Source organism: Pelophylax lessonae (assembly GCF_965119305.1).
Source record: "Pelophylax lessonae genome assembly, chromosome: 10".
Classification (NCBI taxonomy): domain Eukaryota; kingdom Metazoa; phylum Chordata; class Amphibia; order Anura; family Ranidae; genus Pelophylax; species Pelophylax lessonae.
The window spans coordinates 161,823,754-161,842,298 of record NC_138777.1 but is presented as its reverse complement, the minus strand read 5'-3'; the positions used below and the strand labels follow the sequence as shown (position 1 = coordinate 161,842,298).

General features: G+C 43.9%; 1 protein-coding gene across 1 annotated transcript in view; it reads right to left on the bottom strand.

Moving 5' to 3' along the window:
* DPP3 (dipeptidyl peptidase 3) overlaps positions 1 to 17,899 on the bottom strand; it is a 118,443-nt gene extending 100,544 nt beyond the window's left edge. The window contains exons 1-2 of the mRNA XM_082269641.1: positions 17,822 to 17,899; positions 6,793 to 7,085 (exon numbers count right to left, since the gene is read on the bottom strand). Coding sequence (XP_082125767.1) covers positions 6,793 to 7,065 — 273 coding nt within the window. The 5' untranslated portion in view covers positions 7,066 to 7,085; positions 17,822 to 17,899. The remainder of the gene's footprint in view (positions 1 to 6,792; positions 7,086 to 17,821) is intronic.
* Positions 17,900 to 18,545: the final 646 nt, after the last annotated feature.

The following is an 18,545-nucleotide window of genomic DNA, read 5'->3' as shown; positions in this document are numbered from 1 at the left end:
CATATGTTGTTCTAGAACTTGGATATACGTTTCAGCATTGATGGTGCCTTTCCAGATGTGTAAGTTGCCCATGCCACACACACTCATGCAACCTCATACCATCAGAGATCCAGGCTTCTGAACTGAGTGCTGATAACAGCTTGGGTCGTCCTTGTCCTCTTTAGTCCGGATGACATGGTGTCCCAGTTTTCCAAAAAGAAAATTTTGATTTGTCTGACCACAGAACAGTTTTCCACTTTGCCACAGTCCATTTTAAATATGCCTGCGCTTCTGGATCATGTTTAGATATGACTTCTTTTTTGGCCTATAGAGTTTTAGCAGGCAACGGCGAATGACAGTTCACCGACAATGTTTTCTGGAAGTATTCCTGAGCCCATGTTGTGATTTTCATTACAGTAGCATTCCAGTATGTGATGCAGTGCCGTCTAAGGGCCAGAAGATCACAGGCATCCAGTATGGTTTTCCGGCCTTGACCCTTACGCACAGAAATTGTTCCAGATTCTCTGAATCTTTGGATGATATTATGCACTGTAGATGATAACATAAAACGCTTTGCAATTTTTCTCTGAGAAACTCCTTTCTGATATTGCTCCACTATTTATCGCCGCAGCATTGGGGGAATTTGCGATCATCTGCCCACCTTGAATTCTGAGAGACACTGCCACTCTGAGAGGCTCTTTTTATACCCAATCATGTTGCCAATTGACCTAAGTAGTTGCAAATTGGTCCTCCTGCTGTTCCTTATATGTACATTTAACTTTTCCGGCCTTTTATTGCTACCTGTCCCAACTTTTTTGGAATGTGTAGCTCTCATGAAATCCAAAATGAGCCAATATTTGGCATGATATTTCAAAATGTCTCACTTTCAACATTTGATATGTTTTCTATATTATATTGTGAATAAAATATAAGTTTGAGATTTGTAAATTAGTCCATTCCTTTTTTACAACTTGTAGTGTCCCAACTTTTTTTGGAATTGGGTTTGTAGATCTTTGCCCATATTTTTAAACACTAGGAAAGGTACTAGTTTAGTTTCCATAAAAAGGTTAGTAAGCCACATTTTCCTACCAGTCCTCTTTGATGTTGCCGTCATTTTTTTCTAGAAGGTAAAGAATTATGTAGGACTTTCATCAGAGCGGAAAGATTTCACTCTGCTACAAAAAGATTAGTCAGTTGCAAGCAACCAGCCAGTCAGAACCAGTTAGGAAGTCTTTTACATTCCATGCTACTTCTGTGCAAGCTGAATATGTTGGGGACAGCTATATTGGAATATAGTTAATTGATCTCTATGGTAAAAGCATCCACAACATATACCCTCTTCAACTGGACATAGCAAAAATAAAGCATTTTTCATTAAATTAGCAATTAGTACTTAAAGCGGTTGTAAACCCTATAAAAAATAAAAAAAATAAAAAAAAAAAAAAACCTGAAAGACAAAAGGCATAATGAGCTAGTATGCATGGCCAGGAAGAGAAGGCTCCGGCGCGCTGATTGGCCGGAGCCGCGATGACGTCACTCCCGCGCATGCGCGCGGGAGTGATTTTTCCGGCAAGCTCCCGGCAACTTAATTGAAGGTTCCCCCAGACCTTCAGAGCGCATGCGCCGCTCGCGCGAGCGGCTGCATGCACTGTAAATATCTCCTAAACCGTGCCGGTTTAGGAGATATTATTTGTACCTACAGGTAAGCCTTATTATAGGCTTACCTGTAGGTAAAAGTGAAAAAGCGGGATACTACCGCTTTAAAGGAGAGATTGAAAGACTGAATGATCAATGGTACCTAAGAAGAGCACCAACCAGCCATCTTGTCATGTACATTATAGGCAGAAAGAATATGTATTTGTGCAGATTATGACACCTGAAAACCATTATTCTACATCGGTTACGCATTTTTCAGTATCTATAAACAAACATAAAATGTTAGCCTTCTGATCTGTCTGTTTTGGTGGACTGGCCAACAGTTTCATGCCTATGGGCAGCTTCAGACAGCCCTAGTTTACAGCACTTAGGGATGAAAGTGATGTTACAGGATTTAACCAGAACAAAGCAGGTTTGGAGCATGACAGTTGACTCTTTCTTGCATAAATTATATAAATATCCCCACACTATGGTATATTAGTGTGGTAATTACTAATCTTCCTTGCATAGTCTATAAAAAAATTGTGTGGCTCCAAAGTTTCTGTTTATGGCTTAATAGACATAAGACATTTTAATTATATAGTAGCTGAGGATGAATAAAGACGATAGTCCATCCAGTTCAACCTGTGTATGTGTGTGTGGACGCAATCATCTCGCATACCCCTGAATGTTTTGATCCTTGAGATGTACTCCCTGCAGTAACTACCATTTGTGGTAGAGAATTCCACAATCTTGTAGCCCTTACTGTAAAAAACCCCCTGCGTAGCCTAAGGTTAAATCTCAGCCCATTCAAGACCTCCACCCAGCCTGTGGGGTCTCCAGATAGCACCCCTCCCTAGGATCTTTGGGAAGAGGGTCACATTGACCGCCAACCTCTTGAGGCCTGTTTTGATCCCCCATTCTTGCATACCTCCTTCCGGCCACGGTCCACATTCTATCCCTCTCATTCCAGAGGTCCCTTCCTGAAAGCCTACTACCACGTTGTCTATAAAGAACTTATTGCCATGTGTGATTCTCGTGCTTTGCAGAGGTCTAATTGGTCACCATCTGAGTTGGACACTCTGAAAGCGCTTGAATCGAATGGTGACATCGTGAGGCAGTATCGTGGTCCAGGACCGTGAGGCCTACATCCAGGAATCCTTACGTTTAATATCGGCTAGCAGCATCTACATTGTCCTGCCTCAGGATCCCCTTTCCGAGTTTCAGTTGGCCCTTAGGGACATGGTACAAGCCGCAGTTGGGGCTGAGGTGCTCACTAAGAGGGAGAGTCTTTTTCTCTTACCAACAGCAGTTAGCACCCCTTATTTTTACTATCTCCCTAAGGTCCACAAATCTTTTCTCAAACCCCCAGGCAGACCTATCGTGGCCGGCACAGATCAGTGGATTGTCGCAGTACATTGATTGGTTTCTACAACAGATTGTTCAACAACTTCTTACATCCGCGACTCAAGTCACGTGTTGGACATATTACAATATCCCTGGGACAACCGTTATCTGTGGGCCTATTTAGATGTATGTTCACTTTATACATCAATTCCTCATGATGTGGGTATCCAAGCACTTAATTATTTTCTAACCAAGGACGCACAGTTGAACTCTCGACAGGCATCCTTTTTGGCAGAGGGAACGAAGTTTTGTTTGGACCACAATTACTTTGCTTTCCTAAATAAATTCTATCTGCAAACTAAGGGACCTAGCTTTGTGCCTTGCTATGCAAACCTCACCATGGGTTTTTGGGAAGAATTCAACATCTGGCAAAATAATCCCTTCTCACAACACATCATTTACTATGGAAGGTATATTATATTGATGATGTGCTCGTCATCTGGGACAGGGATGTTGACACCTTTCAGGCCTTTTGTCTCCCACTGTAACGCAAACGTTCTGGGCCTGACTTTTACAATCGTCATTGACCCGGTTCGCTTGGTGTTCCTGGATTTGCAGCTTAGGACGGCGCCATAGTCTCTCTTAATCACTCCAGGCCAGTGGCCGGCAACTCCTATTTACATTTTAGTAGTTGCCAGTGCCACCACGCCTCCTGGAAGAATAACATTCCTGGAGGGACTGTTCCTGAGACTTTGCAAGAACTGAACCCCGAAAGGAAGACTATGTTGCCCAAACGACAATCAATGCTGGCCAAGTTTCGTGAGAAGGGTTATCCTGAAGACCTCCTACAATCAGCTTACAACTCTTGTATGGACACGTGCCCTACTCGCGGTTCTGAGATCAGCTCCCATAGGGGTCCTGTTGCCCCCCAGGTTAGGTTTATCACCAGTTTTCACAACAACTTTAGAAAGATCACCCACATCATCAAGAAACACTGGCCCATTTTGTGTTCTGATCCCAGATTGGGTCCCCATCCTCCACAGTCCCTCAAGTGGTCTATAGAAGGGCACGCACTCTCGAACCGCATCACCCTGAGAAAACTACTAAGCCTACAGTTGAGAGGGTTATGGACATCAGGTCCTATTTTGACAACAGGGTAGGTGTTTTCCAATGTAAGAGGAGTTGTCTGACCTGTCAGTACATCCCCCATGGCCACAGCTAATTTTTTGACTCCTCAGGCGACCGCTTTTTTTATTAAGCAGTTTATTACATGCTCCACACAATTTGTTATACATGTCCTGTGATGTTCGTGCAACCTACTTTATGTGGGTCGCACCATTCACCATCTACGTACGAGGATTGGCGAACATTGCAGGGAAATCGTTAAAGGGTTGTCCACCACCAATAGGAAAGTCCCCCTCAGCGTCTCCCGCCACTTTGCCACCCATCACAACGGGAACCTACAGGATCTTACGGTTTTGCAATCAAAACCATACCTAGGGGAACTCTGACAGATAATGAGCGGTTCTCTTTGTTATGCAAAAGGGAAACCTTTTGGATTTATAGACTCCATACGCTCTCGCCTCATGGGTTGAATGAAGACCTGGAAACACATTTCTGTGATGTAGAGGCCTAAATCTTTTATACATATTGCATTTTATTTCCTTTATTTTTTTTTTTCATATATACATGGGATATATATATTACACACACACACACCCATACATTCTTGATATTATACATACATTTTTGTATTTTATCATTTCTTTTTATTCATTGATGTTCTGTGTCTCTCCTTTTTACGTCTTTCATAATTAATGTCATTTGTTTTCATGTTTTTTGTCAGCAGTTTCCACCAGGGGGAGCCAACGCGTGTTGAGGTTTCCTCCTCCCCTTCCTCCATTCTATAAATTCCCCCCAAATTATGCCATTATAGATCTGATGAAGGGGCGTGTCCCTGAAACATGTTATCTCTTTTGGAATTTTAATTTCCCCTTATTGCCTACAAACTCTCCAATATTTGCCCTGTGAGAGGACTGTTGCTGCTGGATTGATCGTGTCACCGCTCTGGCCGCTGACGTCATCAATTGGCGCGGCCGTGGTTCCAGGAAGTGCAGGCGAAGCAAACGTTCTCTGCGGTGGTGGCCGGGTCATCTACGCAACCTGCGGTGCCATATAATCCCGGAACGAGCGAATGCCTTGGATACCCTTCTTCTCTTGTCCCTTGTGAGGTACTTATTTGGGGCGACCCTCTATGCACATTACATACAGCCCTCGTCATCATTCCTTTGCATCCATTCACCTGGACACATCACTTGCAGCATTGGCTCCCTCTTCAGGTTCTGTCCCATCGCCCATGCCCTTATGGAGTTTTGTGGATGTTCTTTGCCATCACTATACCGGAGCCTTTTGTAGTGACATTTTATTAAATTGTGACATTTAACTTTTACTTTTCAGCCTTGTGGTTCTTTTGTTTCGATGAGCGCTTATCACCCCATCAATGTTTAAGGTTAAATCTCTTCTCCTCTAATCGCATTGTATGGCCATGTGTCCTCATGCATTCGTTGCGACTGAACAGTTTTTTTTTCTATGTTGAGATCACCTTTGAGGTACTTGTATATCGCCATCATATCCCCTCTCAAGCGTCTCCTTTCCAGGGAGAATAAATCAAACGCTTGTAAGCGCTCTTCATAATTAAGATCCTCCAATCCCCTAATCAGTTTAGTTGATCTCCTCTGGACTCTCTCCAGCTCCATCACATCCCCTTCTGAGGACTGGCGACCAGAACTGGACAGAATACTCCAGATGTGGTCGACCAGTGATTTATAAAGTGGTAGGATTACAGATTTTATCTCTGGAATACATCCCCTTCCTTATGCATGCTAATATTCTGCCGGCTTTGGCAGCTGCAGCTTGACATTGCATGCTACTATAAGTCTATCTTCCACTAAGACTCCCAGATCTTTCTCCATTTTTGATTCCCCCAGGCCCCCCCCCAAAGCATATTGGGCGTTTATGTTTTTAGTCACCAAGTGCAATACCTTACACTTCTCCACATTAAAACTCATTTGCCATGTAGTTGCCCACTCTTATTTTGTTCAGGTCATTCTGTAAGATTTCTGCCTCACGATGTGAAGTTATTGCCCTACTTAATTTTGTGATATCGGTCATCGAATTGTGCTTGAGCTTTTGAGGTCTATGGCCAAATCATGCAGAGTAACGCGATTGGCATTTCTAAATCTTCACATGTAGGAAGAAAGGCTACCGTACGAATAAGAGGGGTATAGAGGAGGGTTTTTCTTTTTCCTCAAAATACACTAGGCTTTAGTTCTACTTTAATGCCACGCACCAGATGATGCATGAGATATAGCATGGTGAGTAAGTTTGGTTAACCTAGGACAGGAAGTGTGTTACTGCCGGGATCACCAGAAGAAAAAGGGAAAGGAAAGCCAGAGAAAAACATAGCCACAACATTTAAAGTATGCGTATGCTATTATATATTACATTTACTGTAGATCATCTTTCAATCATCAGAAAAGATATATATTGATCACTGGATCACACACACATTAAAAAATCAATTAAAGATGAACTTATCTTGCATAAAATGTATCAGAACATGTAGATCAATTGAATGGCTTGCCAGAATATTTCCTGTACATGTGTAGTAATAAAAAGGATCTCTGAAGTGCTGACTGTTCCTAAATTAATTTTCCTATATCTATCATGTCTGGCCAGATATACCCCCAAAAAAAAGAAAAAAAAAAAAAAAAAAAACAGTCATGTGACAGAAATGATTGCTTAATCAAGCAGTGCACAACATTAGTATACCTGGAATTCATCCTCCGTTAGTCCCTGGGTGAGAGCCACTCCATGCAGTGCTGAAGGCCCCTGAGCTCTGAAAATCCTATTCAACAGAATATATATGGCTGGAGATTCAGATGAAGTCTGGAACAAAACTATTAAACCACCATAAAATGAGGCCCGAGACATGTAATGGGTATAAAGCTTCTCCTCTGATGAAAGGAGTGAGAAGGCCTCTTCACAATCCAACAAGGCAACTGGCAGATCATTAGGGAGGACATATTGAGATGGGGGCGACATGTTGCTTGCAGATGTTCTTCCTGAAATAAAGAAGGAATAAATATTGTACTACTACTACAATAAGTACATGGAAACATTTTTAAAGCTGAACTTCAGGAAACCTAAAAATCTTCTCTTGCATTGAGGTTGTACCTGCAGTGTAATGCCCCGTACACACGTACCGATTGTTGGCCGTAAATATTTGGCCGACGACCGATCGGCCGATTGTAGGCTTGTTAGTATGAGGCTTCTGACAGCCGACAGCGCATTTTCGGCCGAACAGAATCTGTCGTGCAAGCATTAAAATTTTTGTTGGCCAACACCAGAACGGCCGATTGTTCGCCAGTCAGTACAGATTTCGGCCGACAGACAGCAGATTTGCAAGACTGGGCATGCTCAGAAAAGAAAAAAGACAAGGAAAGTTAACCATCACATGACATCACTTCTGCAGTCGGCTGTTGTTGGCCGACAAAATTAGTGTGCAGTCTTTTGCAGTTTTCAACAGACACGACAGCCCTGGACAAAAGACGGCCGATCGTTCGGCCGACGATCGGTACGTGTGTACGGGGCTTTAGAGTGAACTATTTGTTTAGGTCAGGGTGACATGGTAAAGCACTTTTACTTACCTGATCTTCTGCTCCTGCAGGCTGCCCTGTCCTACTAGACCAGCCCCCGCAGCCTCTCCTTCCCTATGCTCTAAGATCTCCTGACGTCATCAGGATTGATGCAGGGATCATAGCCCTGCACTAGAAGAATCGCATTCAGGATTGGAATGTTTTGACCACTGGCCTCGGGAAAATGCAAAACGCTGTAAATGTAGGCAGGGTGTAAATGAAACCTACAGTTTCCTGGTGTTGGGTTTTAAAAATGACCAGTTTAAATATATCTGCTAGAGCAGGGGTCTCCAAACTATGGCCGTCCAGTTGTTCTGGAACTACAATTTCCATCATGCCTAGCAATGTCTGTCAATGTCAGTTTTACAATGCCTCATGGGACGTATAGTTACGCAACAGTTGGAGGGCCATAGTTTGAAGATCCCTGTTGTTTTTTTTTTTTATTTCAAAAGGAACTACCCATTTTGTTACCATGCACATTAAAAATTATGAAATGTGAAATTTCACAATAGGTTCAAAGAACAGTCTGCGAAGGTTTGTATAGTAAAAGAGTAAATATATTTTTTTGCTATGGGGTAATTACAGAATATCTATGACAATGCTTTTTTCAGAACACCAAAACTAAAGAATACCAAAGAGGTGCCACTGAAGACAGCATACTTTTAGCTTTATATATAGACTAGCAAAAATGTGCCCATTCCAGTGTGGGCAATTGTGTCTTGTTCAATGGTTTTAGACAAGGTTTTTTATTTCTTTTTTTTCTCTCTTTAAACAGAGGAGTAAACCAAAAAAAAGGAAGAGGAGGAGGTACATCCAGAAATAGTTGTACACACAGATTCACAAACAATCATACATTCAGGTCCAATAATATTGGGACAGCGACACAATTCTAATATTTTTGACTCTATACACCACCACAATGGATTTGAAATGAAACAAACAAGGTGTGCTTTAACTGCAGACTTTCAGCTTTAATTTGAGGGTATTTACATCCAAATCAGTTGAAAGGTGTAGGAATTACAACAGTTAGTAAATGTGCCTCCCACTTTAAGGGACCAAAAGGAATGGGACAGATTAACAATCATAAATCAAACTTTCACTTTTTTAATACTTGGTTGCAAATCCTTTGCAGTCAATTACAGCCTGAAGTCTGGAACGCATAGACATCACCAGACGCTGGGTTTCATCCCTGGTGATGCTCTGCCAGGCCTCTACTGCAACTGTCTTCAGTTCCTGCTTGTTCTTGGGGCATTTTCCCTTCAGTTTTGTCTTCAGCAAGTGAAATGCATGCTCAATCGGATTCAGGTCAGGTGATTGACTTGGCCATTGCATAACATTCCCCTTCTTTCCCTTAAAAAACTCTTTGGTTGCTTTCACATTATGCTGCGGGTCATTGTCCATCTGCACTGTGAAGCGCCGTCCAAAGAGTTCTGAAGCATTTGGCTGAATCTGATAAGATAATATTGCCCGGAACACTTCAGAATTCATCCTGCTGCTTTTGTCAGCAGTAACATCATCAATAAAGAGAACCAGTTCCATTGGCAGCCATACATGCCCACGCCATGACACTACCACCACCATGCTTCACTGATGTGGTGGTATGCTTTGGATCATGAGCAGTTCCTTTCCTTCTCCATACTCTTCTCATCACTCTGGTACAAGTTGATCTTGGTCTCATCTGTTCATAGGATGTTGTTCCAGGACTGCAAACGCTTTTTTAGATGTTGTTTGGCAAACTCTAATCTGGCCTTCCTGTTTTTGAGGCTCACCAATGGTTTACATTGTGTGGTGAACACTCTGTATTCACTCTGGTGAAGTCGTCTCTTGATTGTTGACTTTGACACACATACACCTACCTCCTGGAGAGTGTTCTTGATCTGGCCAACTGTTGTGAAGGGTGTTTTCTTCACCAGGGAAAGAATTCTTCGGTCACCCACCACAGTTTTCCGGGTCTTTTGGTGTTGCTGAGCTCACCGGTATGTTCTTTCTTTTTAAGGATGTTCCAAACAGTTGATTTGGCCACACCTAATGTTTTTGCCATCTCTCTGATGGGTTTGTTTTGTTTTTTTAACCTAATGATGGCTTGCTTTACTGATAGTGACAGGTCTTTGGATCACATATTGAGAGTTGACAGCAACAGATTATAAAATGCAAATAGCACACTTGAAATGAACTCTGGACCTTCTATCTGTAAATGGGATAATGAGGGAATAACACACACCTAGGCATGGAACAGCTGAGCAGCCAATTGTCCCATTACTTTTGGTCCCTTAAAAAGTGGGAGGCACATATACAAACTGTTGTAATTCCTACACCTTTCACCTGATTTGGATGTAAATACCCTCAAATTAAAGCTGAAAGTCTGCAGTTAAAGCACATCTTGTTTCATTTCAAATCCATTATAGAGCCAAAAAAAAATGAATTGTGTCGATGTCCCAATATTTATGGACCTGACTGTAGAAAGGCAAAATCCGCTCTATGCAAAATCAATATACAGAGTAGGTAAATAAGACATTGCTTTTTTTAATGTATAAAAAAAAAACTGCATTTAAAATCAACTTAAAAGCCCTACCTAGGGGGCTCGACCACCACAACAAAGGTTTGCCTTCCTCCAGCCTGTCAACCATGCTCCTTCTTCCGTTTCCCTAGTACAGTGATGGCAAACCTTGGCACCCCAGATGTTTTGGAACTACATTTCTCATGATGCTCAACTACACTGCAGTGCATGAGCATCATGGGAAATGTAGTTCCAAAACAATAGGGGTGCCAAGGTTAGTCATCGCTGCGCCTAGTCCATCAGTCATTGTCTCACCATCTCCCATTGCACTACTGCATTTCTGAAATGATCTAGACCCCAGGGCAGGTTTTTTTTTTTATAGCACACTATAGGTTCTAGTGCTGGAGATCACATTCATCCAACCAAAACCTGATGCTACTCTATGCTGTATTGCAGCTTATCGGCCCTCAGATGTATTGGCTGCATTATCTTCTTTTTTAACCACTTCCCGCCCACCCAATTGGCGTGACGTTGGGAAAGTGGTTGCATTATCCTGACCGGACGTCATATGACGGTGACAGGATAATGCGCGCAGAGCGGCGATGCGGCGGGTCAGTCTGACTCCCCGCATCTCCGATCTCGGTAAAGAGCCTACTGAAGTAGGTTCTTTACCATGTGACCAGCCGTGTCCAATCACGGCTGGTCACATAGTACACAGGAAGAGCCGTTGATCGGCTTTCCTCAGTACGTGCCTGTCCGGCACGAGTAAAGGAGCGCCGATCGGCGGCTCCCCTGACGGGGGGGGGGGTCGGCACTGGTAATCAGATCATTGATTACCAGTGCAGACCCTCGGGGGGGGTACCACCAGGGATGCCCACCCATTGCCCTCCCCATCAGTGCTGCCGCCAGTGCCCTCCCCATCAGTGCTGCCCACCAGTGCCCATAATTACCATCTATCAGTGCTGCCCACCAGTGCCCATTATTGCCCACCAGTGCCGCCTATCAGTGACCATTAGTACCCATCAGTGCCGCCTGTCAGTGCCGCCTATCAGTGCCCATCAGTGCCACCTACCAGTGCCCATCAGTGCCACCTACCAGTGCCCATCAATGCCACCTACCAGTGCCCATCAATGCCACCTATCAGTGCCACCCCATCAGTGCAGTCTCATCAGTGCAGGAAAAAAAACTTATTTATTTACAAAATTGTATAACAAACAAAAAAGCTTTTTTTTTTTTTCAAACTTTTCGGTCTTTTTTTTTTTACGACCAAAAGTCCAGAGGCCAGTCCAGAGAGCACAGGATGTTGCAAGCTCACAAGACTTCTGGCTGGGTGTACAGTTTTTTTTTTTGCACCTGTCAAAAAGGTAAATTAAAAACGCTTTCATTGGCATGTTTAACAGACCAAGAGAAATGTTGTTAAGAGTTTTCATTCACACACTACAATCCGTTTTACAGCCTATGTACAGTTTTCCTTATTAGCAGTGAATTACAAATTTTTGCTCTGCCTGGATATTATTTTTTTTTGTACACAGATCTGTCTAATGTGTGCAGAAGCACACAATTCAGGAATCCTGTATGATTCCCCTCAGACATTTTAGGGAAATTCAAGAAAGGTTGCTGAAACACCTGATTTGCAAATTAGTTCTGCCTAAGGGCTCTTTCACACACTCCGTCCGTCGCCGATCCCCCCCTGAGCAGCAGGAGGACAGCTGTGTCTCCGCGCTGTGTGCGGAGACACAGCTGACAGTTCCCCATGCATCTCTATGGGGGAAATCGGATGTCAACGGACCGTCAGTCCGTTCTCACCCGATCCCATCCGATCCGATCCCCTGGACGGATGGAAAATAGGGTTTCCATCCGTCCAGATTTGACGGATCGGATAGGGTCGGATGTCAGCGGACATGTCTCCGCTGACATCCGATGCCCCATAGGAATGCATGGGGGGACCGTTCAGATCCGCCAAAAAAACGGACAGGCGGATCTGAACGGTCCGCCTGTGTGAAAGGGGCCTAAGGCCTCTTGTACATTGCAGCTTAAAAAAGCTCAGTACAGCTTTTTTTTTCTGAGCTAAAATACAGCCCATTCATTGTAATGTGCCTATGCACACAGGCGTGTAAATGAGCGCCGTGCATTCTTCAGTAAGAACAAAATAGAAAAATCCGCATTTTTGGACAGTAATTTACGCCTAGTGCGCGCAAATATGCGCAATTGCGCACAAATGAACGCACACGAACGTACTGTTGATCTGAAGAATGCTAATTTGCATATTTTACAAAAACGCGAGAATACATTTGCGCGAAAAGACGCCAATTTGCGCAAACGCATATGCGCACATCTCAATAAGCCAAATTCACGGCTAAAAAAAAAAAAAGGAGATGCTCAAGAGTATCGTGTGTAAGAGGCCTAACACAACAGCACCCATGCACACAATTATCCTGTCAGGGCAAAGGGCAGATACTGCCAGTAACTGCATGCCATGTATTGGGCAACTAGGAGTGTACTTAAAATTCATAAAAACGCATTACTTCCTTCTGTTTAATTCAGATTAGACTGGAAAACCTGGTGCTACTCGATTGACAACAAACACTCCCAGACTTCTCTAAAAATTGCAGATTACAATATTCAATCTGCTTACATGTAAAATATGCATATTTCTCAACTCAATTTGGATTTTTTTCTGCTTTCTGCAACCTGGTAGGTTATGGAGGTACAGGCAACTACAGTAACTTTTCCTGTCTTGTCTCGCCTATTTGTCAGGAGTCAAACGATTGACAGTCACATAATGCGGCAGCAGAAAAAGCGGGCTTTAACGCTCAGCTGCCACACGTGTCTAAGGCAGAGTGAGGCTGTGTGCTGAGAGTGTACTCATTGTGTACTCCCAAGCACATTGGCCAAGCTGTAGCTGACTGCTCTTTGTCATGCCTCTTGATCATGTAAATGCTGAGAGCCAATCACAGCAGTCACTATGGAAATTGTAGTGAGCACACAGCAGTACACTCAATGGCAACAAACGTGCAATGCTCATTCTGAACAAACAGAATTGAGGGAAGCGAAGGGAAAAGGAGTGGTTCAGGAGCTCACAGAGGATATTACAAAGGAGTCAGAAACACTAAGAAACAATTTCATAAAAAATTAAATACAGGGCCAAAAGGTCCACACCACAAACCGATAATGTTCCTCGCCCACAGCAAGACAGAGGAAGCGTTGGTGACCGGCACATTAGAATGTGCAGGCAGGCGTCCTTGATGTCGACAGAAGCAAGAAAAAATCCCCCTGACGTAGGGAAGCCACTACCATGTGAAAGGACTCCACGCTGAACTTCTGTACTTACTAGAGCTGCACGATTAATCGTATAGGAATTGTGATCTCGATTCACCCCCCCTAAGATCTCAATCCAGAATGTTAACAGTTCTCAGTGTTATGTGTCTATGACACAGACAGCTGCAACCCTGCATGCCAGGGACTTGGGATGTCTGGCTAACACTCGGGCGATATCACAGTTGTCTGTGTCAGAGCTGAGCTGACAGAATGGAGTTGATGCTTCCTGTATAGTTTCGGCTCCGTTCTGTCACAGGCAGAGTGATATCAAATGAACTGTGCCTGTGAGAGGAGACCGAGGAGAGCTGAGCTACAGGAAGCATCGGCTCTGCGCCACTCCTCACATTTTGTCAGCAGTACCCACAGCAGTAGCCGCCAGCCAGCAGTACCCACCAGCAGTACCCAGGGGTAATCCATGACTGGGGGGGGGGGGGGGTAATCCTAGTCACAGCTTTATTGGTTTATTGGAAATGGTTAATATATATATATATATATATATATATATATATATATATATATATATATATATATATACATATATATATATAAATAAAAGATTGAGAATCGGGATCTTGATTCTAAGCCAAAAAAATTGTGATTCTCATTTTTGCGAAAATCGTGAAGCTTGAGTACTCGCACAAGCAGTTTAGCGCCTTAAGGTCCAGAATTGAACGTACCTTTCCTTCCTTCCTGGGAACTGTAAATAGGTTTGAGTAAAAACCCCTGAAAACGTTCTGAAATCGGAACAATCACCCCTTGAAGGAACAAGTCTTGTATTACCCCAAAGAGACCCATAAATGATCTGGGGACAAGTGCAGGTTGGAAGGGAAGAACCATTCCCGAGAATCAGACCGAACTCAATCTCGTAGCCTGACCGAATAACTCCTTGGACCCACGTGTCCTATACCAGGGAGGTCCATGGATCTGGAAACCAGCGAAGACGTCTCCCCACCCAAGATACGGGTGAGGGCGCCCCTTCATGCAGAGGCAGCCTTGTCCGCAGGTCTGGAAGAGCCCGCTAGTGGCTTGCCAGAGCAGGTCCTCTTGGAACCTCTGGGACAAAAAACCTCTTCTGAGCTGAGGAGAATGGCCCCTGTCTACAATGGAGCTCCTTGCCCTTGGAAGACAGGATCAAATAGCCCCTTTACTGCGTATACAGACTGATTTTATGGTTGTGGGTTTAGTAACACTTTAGGCTCTGTCCACTCCCTGCTCAAAAAGACTGCCCAGTGAGGGCACGCTCACTGCATAGGGAAAACAGGGGGGGGGGGGGTGGAAGGCTGACCGTTGATGGAATATAGCCATAAATTCCCAGGAAATCCAAAGGGGGCAAAGAGAGGCTGTCAAAAATGAAACCTTGGATGCAACGATTGTCTAGGCAGCACAACTCAACAAAGGAAGCTGGGTCTGGTCATCTGAATAAGCTGTTTAAGTTTAGAGAAAAAAAAAAAAAAAAACTCTATAGCTTTATCGAACCAATTTACCTGTAATTAAGAATGTCCCATGTTGTGCAGGCAGCTGGATCCTGTGAAAATCTTCCGTGCATCTTCAATTACTCAATAGTCCCAAGTCTTAGGTGAAGCTGCAGTGAACAAGCTTCCTATGGAATCCCGCCTCTTCCATTGGAAAAAGAGGTCCATAATGTATACTATATAACATGATCTGTGAATGGAGGAGAGAATCCTGTGAATCGCCAGACCCTTCCTCATTCACAGATCATGGTAAATTCAATGTATAATATGAAACAACTTCTCCCAATGAAGGGGTGTCCCTATTGAAAGCTTGTTCACTGCAGCTTTACAGAAGGCTCCGAGAATTACCTCGTGCAGCATCAGAAGTTAAAGGAGTTGTAAAGTCAGAAGGTTTTTTTTTTTTTATCTTAATGCATTCTATGCAATAAGATAAAAAACCTTCTGTGTGTAGCAGCCCCCCCCCCCCCCCCCCCAATGCTTACCTGAGCCCCATCTCTATCCAGCAATGTCCACAACTATCTCAGCCATCCAGGGCTACCCTCCTTCTCATTGGCTAGGAAAAGCATCTGATCAAATCGATCTGTGTTGGATCAGATGCTCTTAAGGGCAGAGAAGGATCAGGGCTCTGTTAGAATCCAGGGTTCTCCATAAAGAGGATCTTTCACTGACAAAGCTATCACAAGGGATGTTGTTCATCCCTTGTGACAGCAATAAAAATTAAAACAAATGCAAAAAAGTAAACCAATATAAATTTAAATAAAGTGAAAAAATAATGTAAAGCACCCCCGTGTTTACGCAGAAATGAAAACATGCGCTTAGGTCCAGCATGCATATGTCAACAGTATTTGCACCAAACATGTGAAGTATCATCACAAACGTCAGAGTGAGAGCAATAATTCTAGAACCAGAGCAGTGTAACTCTAAACTGGTAGCCTGTATAGGCTTTTAAAGTGGAAGTAAACGCTACCATTTTTTTACTTCCCTGCAAAGTAAATACATAATGTGCTAGTATGCATAGCATACTAGCACATTATGTGACACTTACCTGCAAACAAAGCTTGCGTTGTCCCCGCTGGCAGCCGCATCCATCTTCCCCCGACTTCCTTCCGGGTCTGTGGACTCCAGCTGTATTACTGGCCGGAGCCACGTGACGTCACTCCAGGGCATGTGCGCGGGAGCCACTGGTCACGGCACAGGGCTCTGAAGAAACGGCACGGGCAGCCGTTTCTTCAGAGCGCATGCGCTGATGACATCATCGGCACCATGCAATGTAAATATTTCCTAAATGGTGCAAGTTTAGAAGTTTACAGAGATATATATATATACACACACATACGGTGCAAGTTTTGGAGATATTTACAGTACCTATAGGTAAGCATCATTAAAGGCTTACCTATAGGTACAAGTTAAAAAGGTAGGTTTACAACCATTTAAAGAAGTTGTAAACCAGAAAAAAAATTATTTTTTTTCCTTTTTGCAACCTGAAAGAGGAACACATAATGAGCTAGTATGCATCGCATACTAGCTCATTATGAAATACTTACCTTAGAACGAGCCCCTGCCGTGCCACCTGCTTACCTGTATGACGGGCGACATGTCCAGTCGCCCGTCTTCCGGGATCACGGCATCCGGCCATCTGATTGGCCGCAGCCGCGGTGACGTCACTCCAGCGCAGGAGCCGACGGTCACGGCACGGGTCTCTGAAGAAACGGCACCAGCGGCCGTTCCTTCAGAGCGCATGCGCCAGTGACGTCACTGGCTGCATGTAAGGTAAATATCTCCTAAACGGTTCATGTTTAGGAGATATTTACAGTACCTATAGGTAAGCCTTATCATAGGCTTACCTATAGGTACAAGTTACAGAGGAGGGTTTACTTCCTCTTTAAAAACAGCGCCTATGGCTAATTTTAGCTTGTTACCATTTCACAGGCTTGTGCAGTTTTAAATCGTGACATGTGTAGTATATTTACTCGGCACAACATCATCTTTTATATTTTACCAAAACACTGGGTATTATATTGTGTTTATGTGCCCGAAATAGATTTTTTCCTTAAGGCTGCATTCACACTTGAGCATAGCGTTTTCACATGTTTTTTTTTTACCGCGATTTTCAGGCGTTTTTGGAGGCAGGCATTGACATCTAACAAAAACGCTGGTAATCAGCCCAAAAAGAAGCTCCTGTACTTTTTTCAGCTACAGGCGTTTTGCTTCAGGGGACAAAACGCTCAGATGTGAACAGGGGCCATTTAAATGAATGGGGGTTTTACTTGTTGGGCGTTTTGGAACGTTTATTTTGAGCGTTTTTGGAGCTGAAAAATGCCCAGGTGTGAATGGAGCCTAAAATGTGTGCTTGATAAACAGCTGCCCCAATATCACGTGACTTAAAAGTAGCAACAACCACCATTTATTTGCCCAGGGCTTTTGCTTTCACAAAATATATAAATGTTTGGGGGGTTTTAGGTCATTTTCTAGCAAAAAATGCTGATTTGAACGTGTATGTTGGAAATGTCAAAATTGCCCCAGATGGCAAGTGGGTAATGTAGGAAAAGAGGCGGCACCATGTGAGGTCAGCTCTCAGATCTGCACAGGTAAAGAATAGAATAGGGTCACTCTGATAAAAGTCCTGACAGAAGGAACAAATAACCATCAAATATAAAATGACATTCTAATAACCCATCCTAATCACAGCACTGAAACCCATACTCCCCATCACCCTGCTTATATATGAACCCATCTCTCAGCTCCACATTATCCTCCAGCATATTATTACAAATCCTGTCTGCTAGGACGATACGAGCTCATGCTATGGGCAGCACATGCTCTATGAGATCTCCGCACATCCCTCCATTCACAATACTCTCTCCTCTCTCTCTCACCTGCTCGTGTCCCAGATGAGACTGCTAAAGTAAAGCCACATCCGGGTTACATCGCGATTCAATTGGCGCCACGCCCCCCCATAACAGCTATACACTTCAACCAACCAGCGGCCCCAAAGAGATCATCCCAGTCAATGAAAGTAAAGGGGCGTGGTGTTTCGTAGCCATATAGAAGCAAGAGTGTCTCAGGGGGCGTAGGCAGGCGGCGTTAAACCAATGAGTGAGAGCTGTGTGGGACTGACAGCTTTCGAAACCTATTGAGGAATTGAAAGTTTATAGACAGGATCCAATGGGAGCTGCGGGATATACGGCGTCTATGCAGTGGTCAGTGTAGAGGAGAGCTCGCTAGTAGCTAGCAGGAAGTAGCAGTGCATACAATGGGAATATGGGAACATAAAGGAGATGATGTAAGCCCTGGCTGGATGACATTCAGTTATCTAAAGCACTGTGTATCCTAATCAGAGTTTTATTCTTTCAGAAAATATTTTCACCTTTTGACATCTTTTGTACCACTTCCTTTCTATGAGCACTTGCTTCAGCATCTGCAGCACATCACACCACCGGCTTGGTGGTCATTGGCCTGATGCAGGGGCGTACCTAGAGCATTTGGCACCCGGGGCGGATCCTATATCTGGCACCCCCCCCCCCCCCGGCGTGAAGGCGACGAACCCCACATTGACCCGGCGACCAGGCCCCTCCTCCTCTGCAAAAACTGCGCTGATTG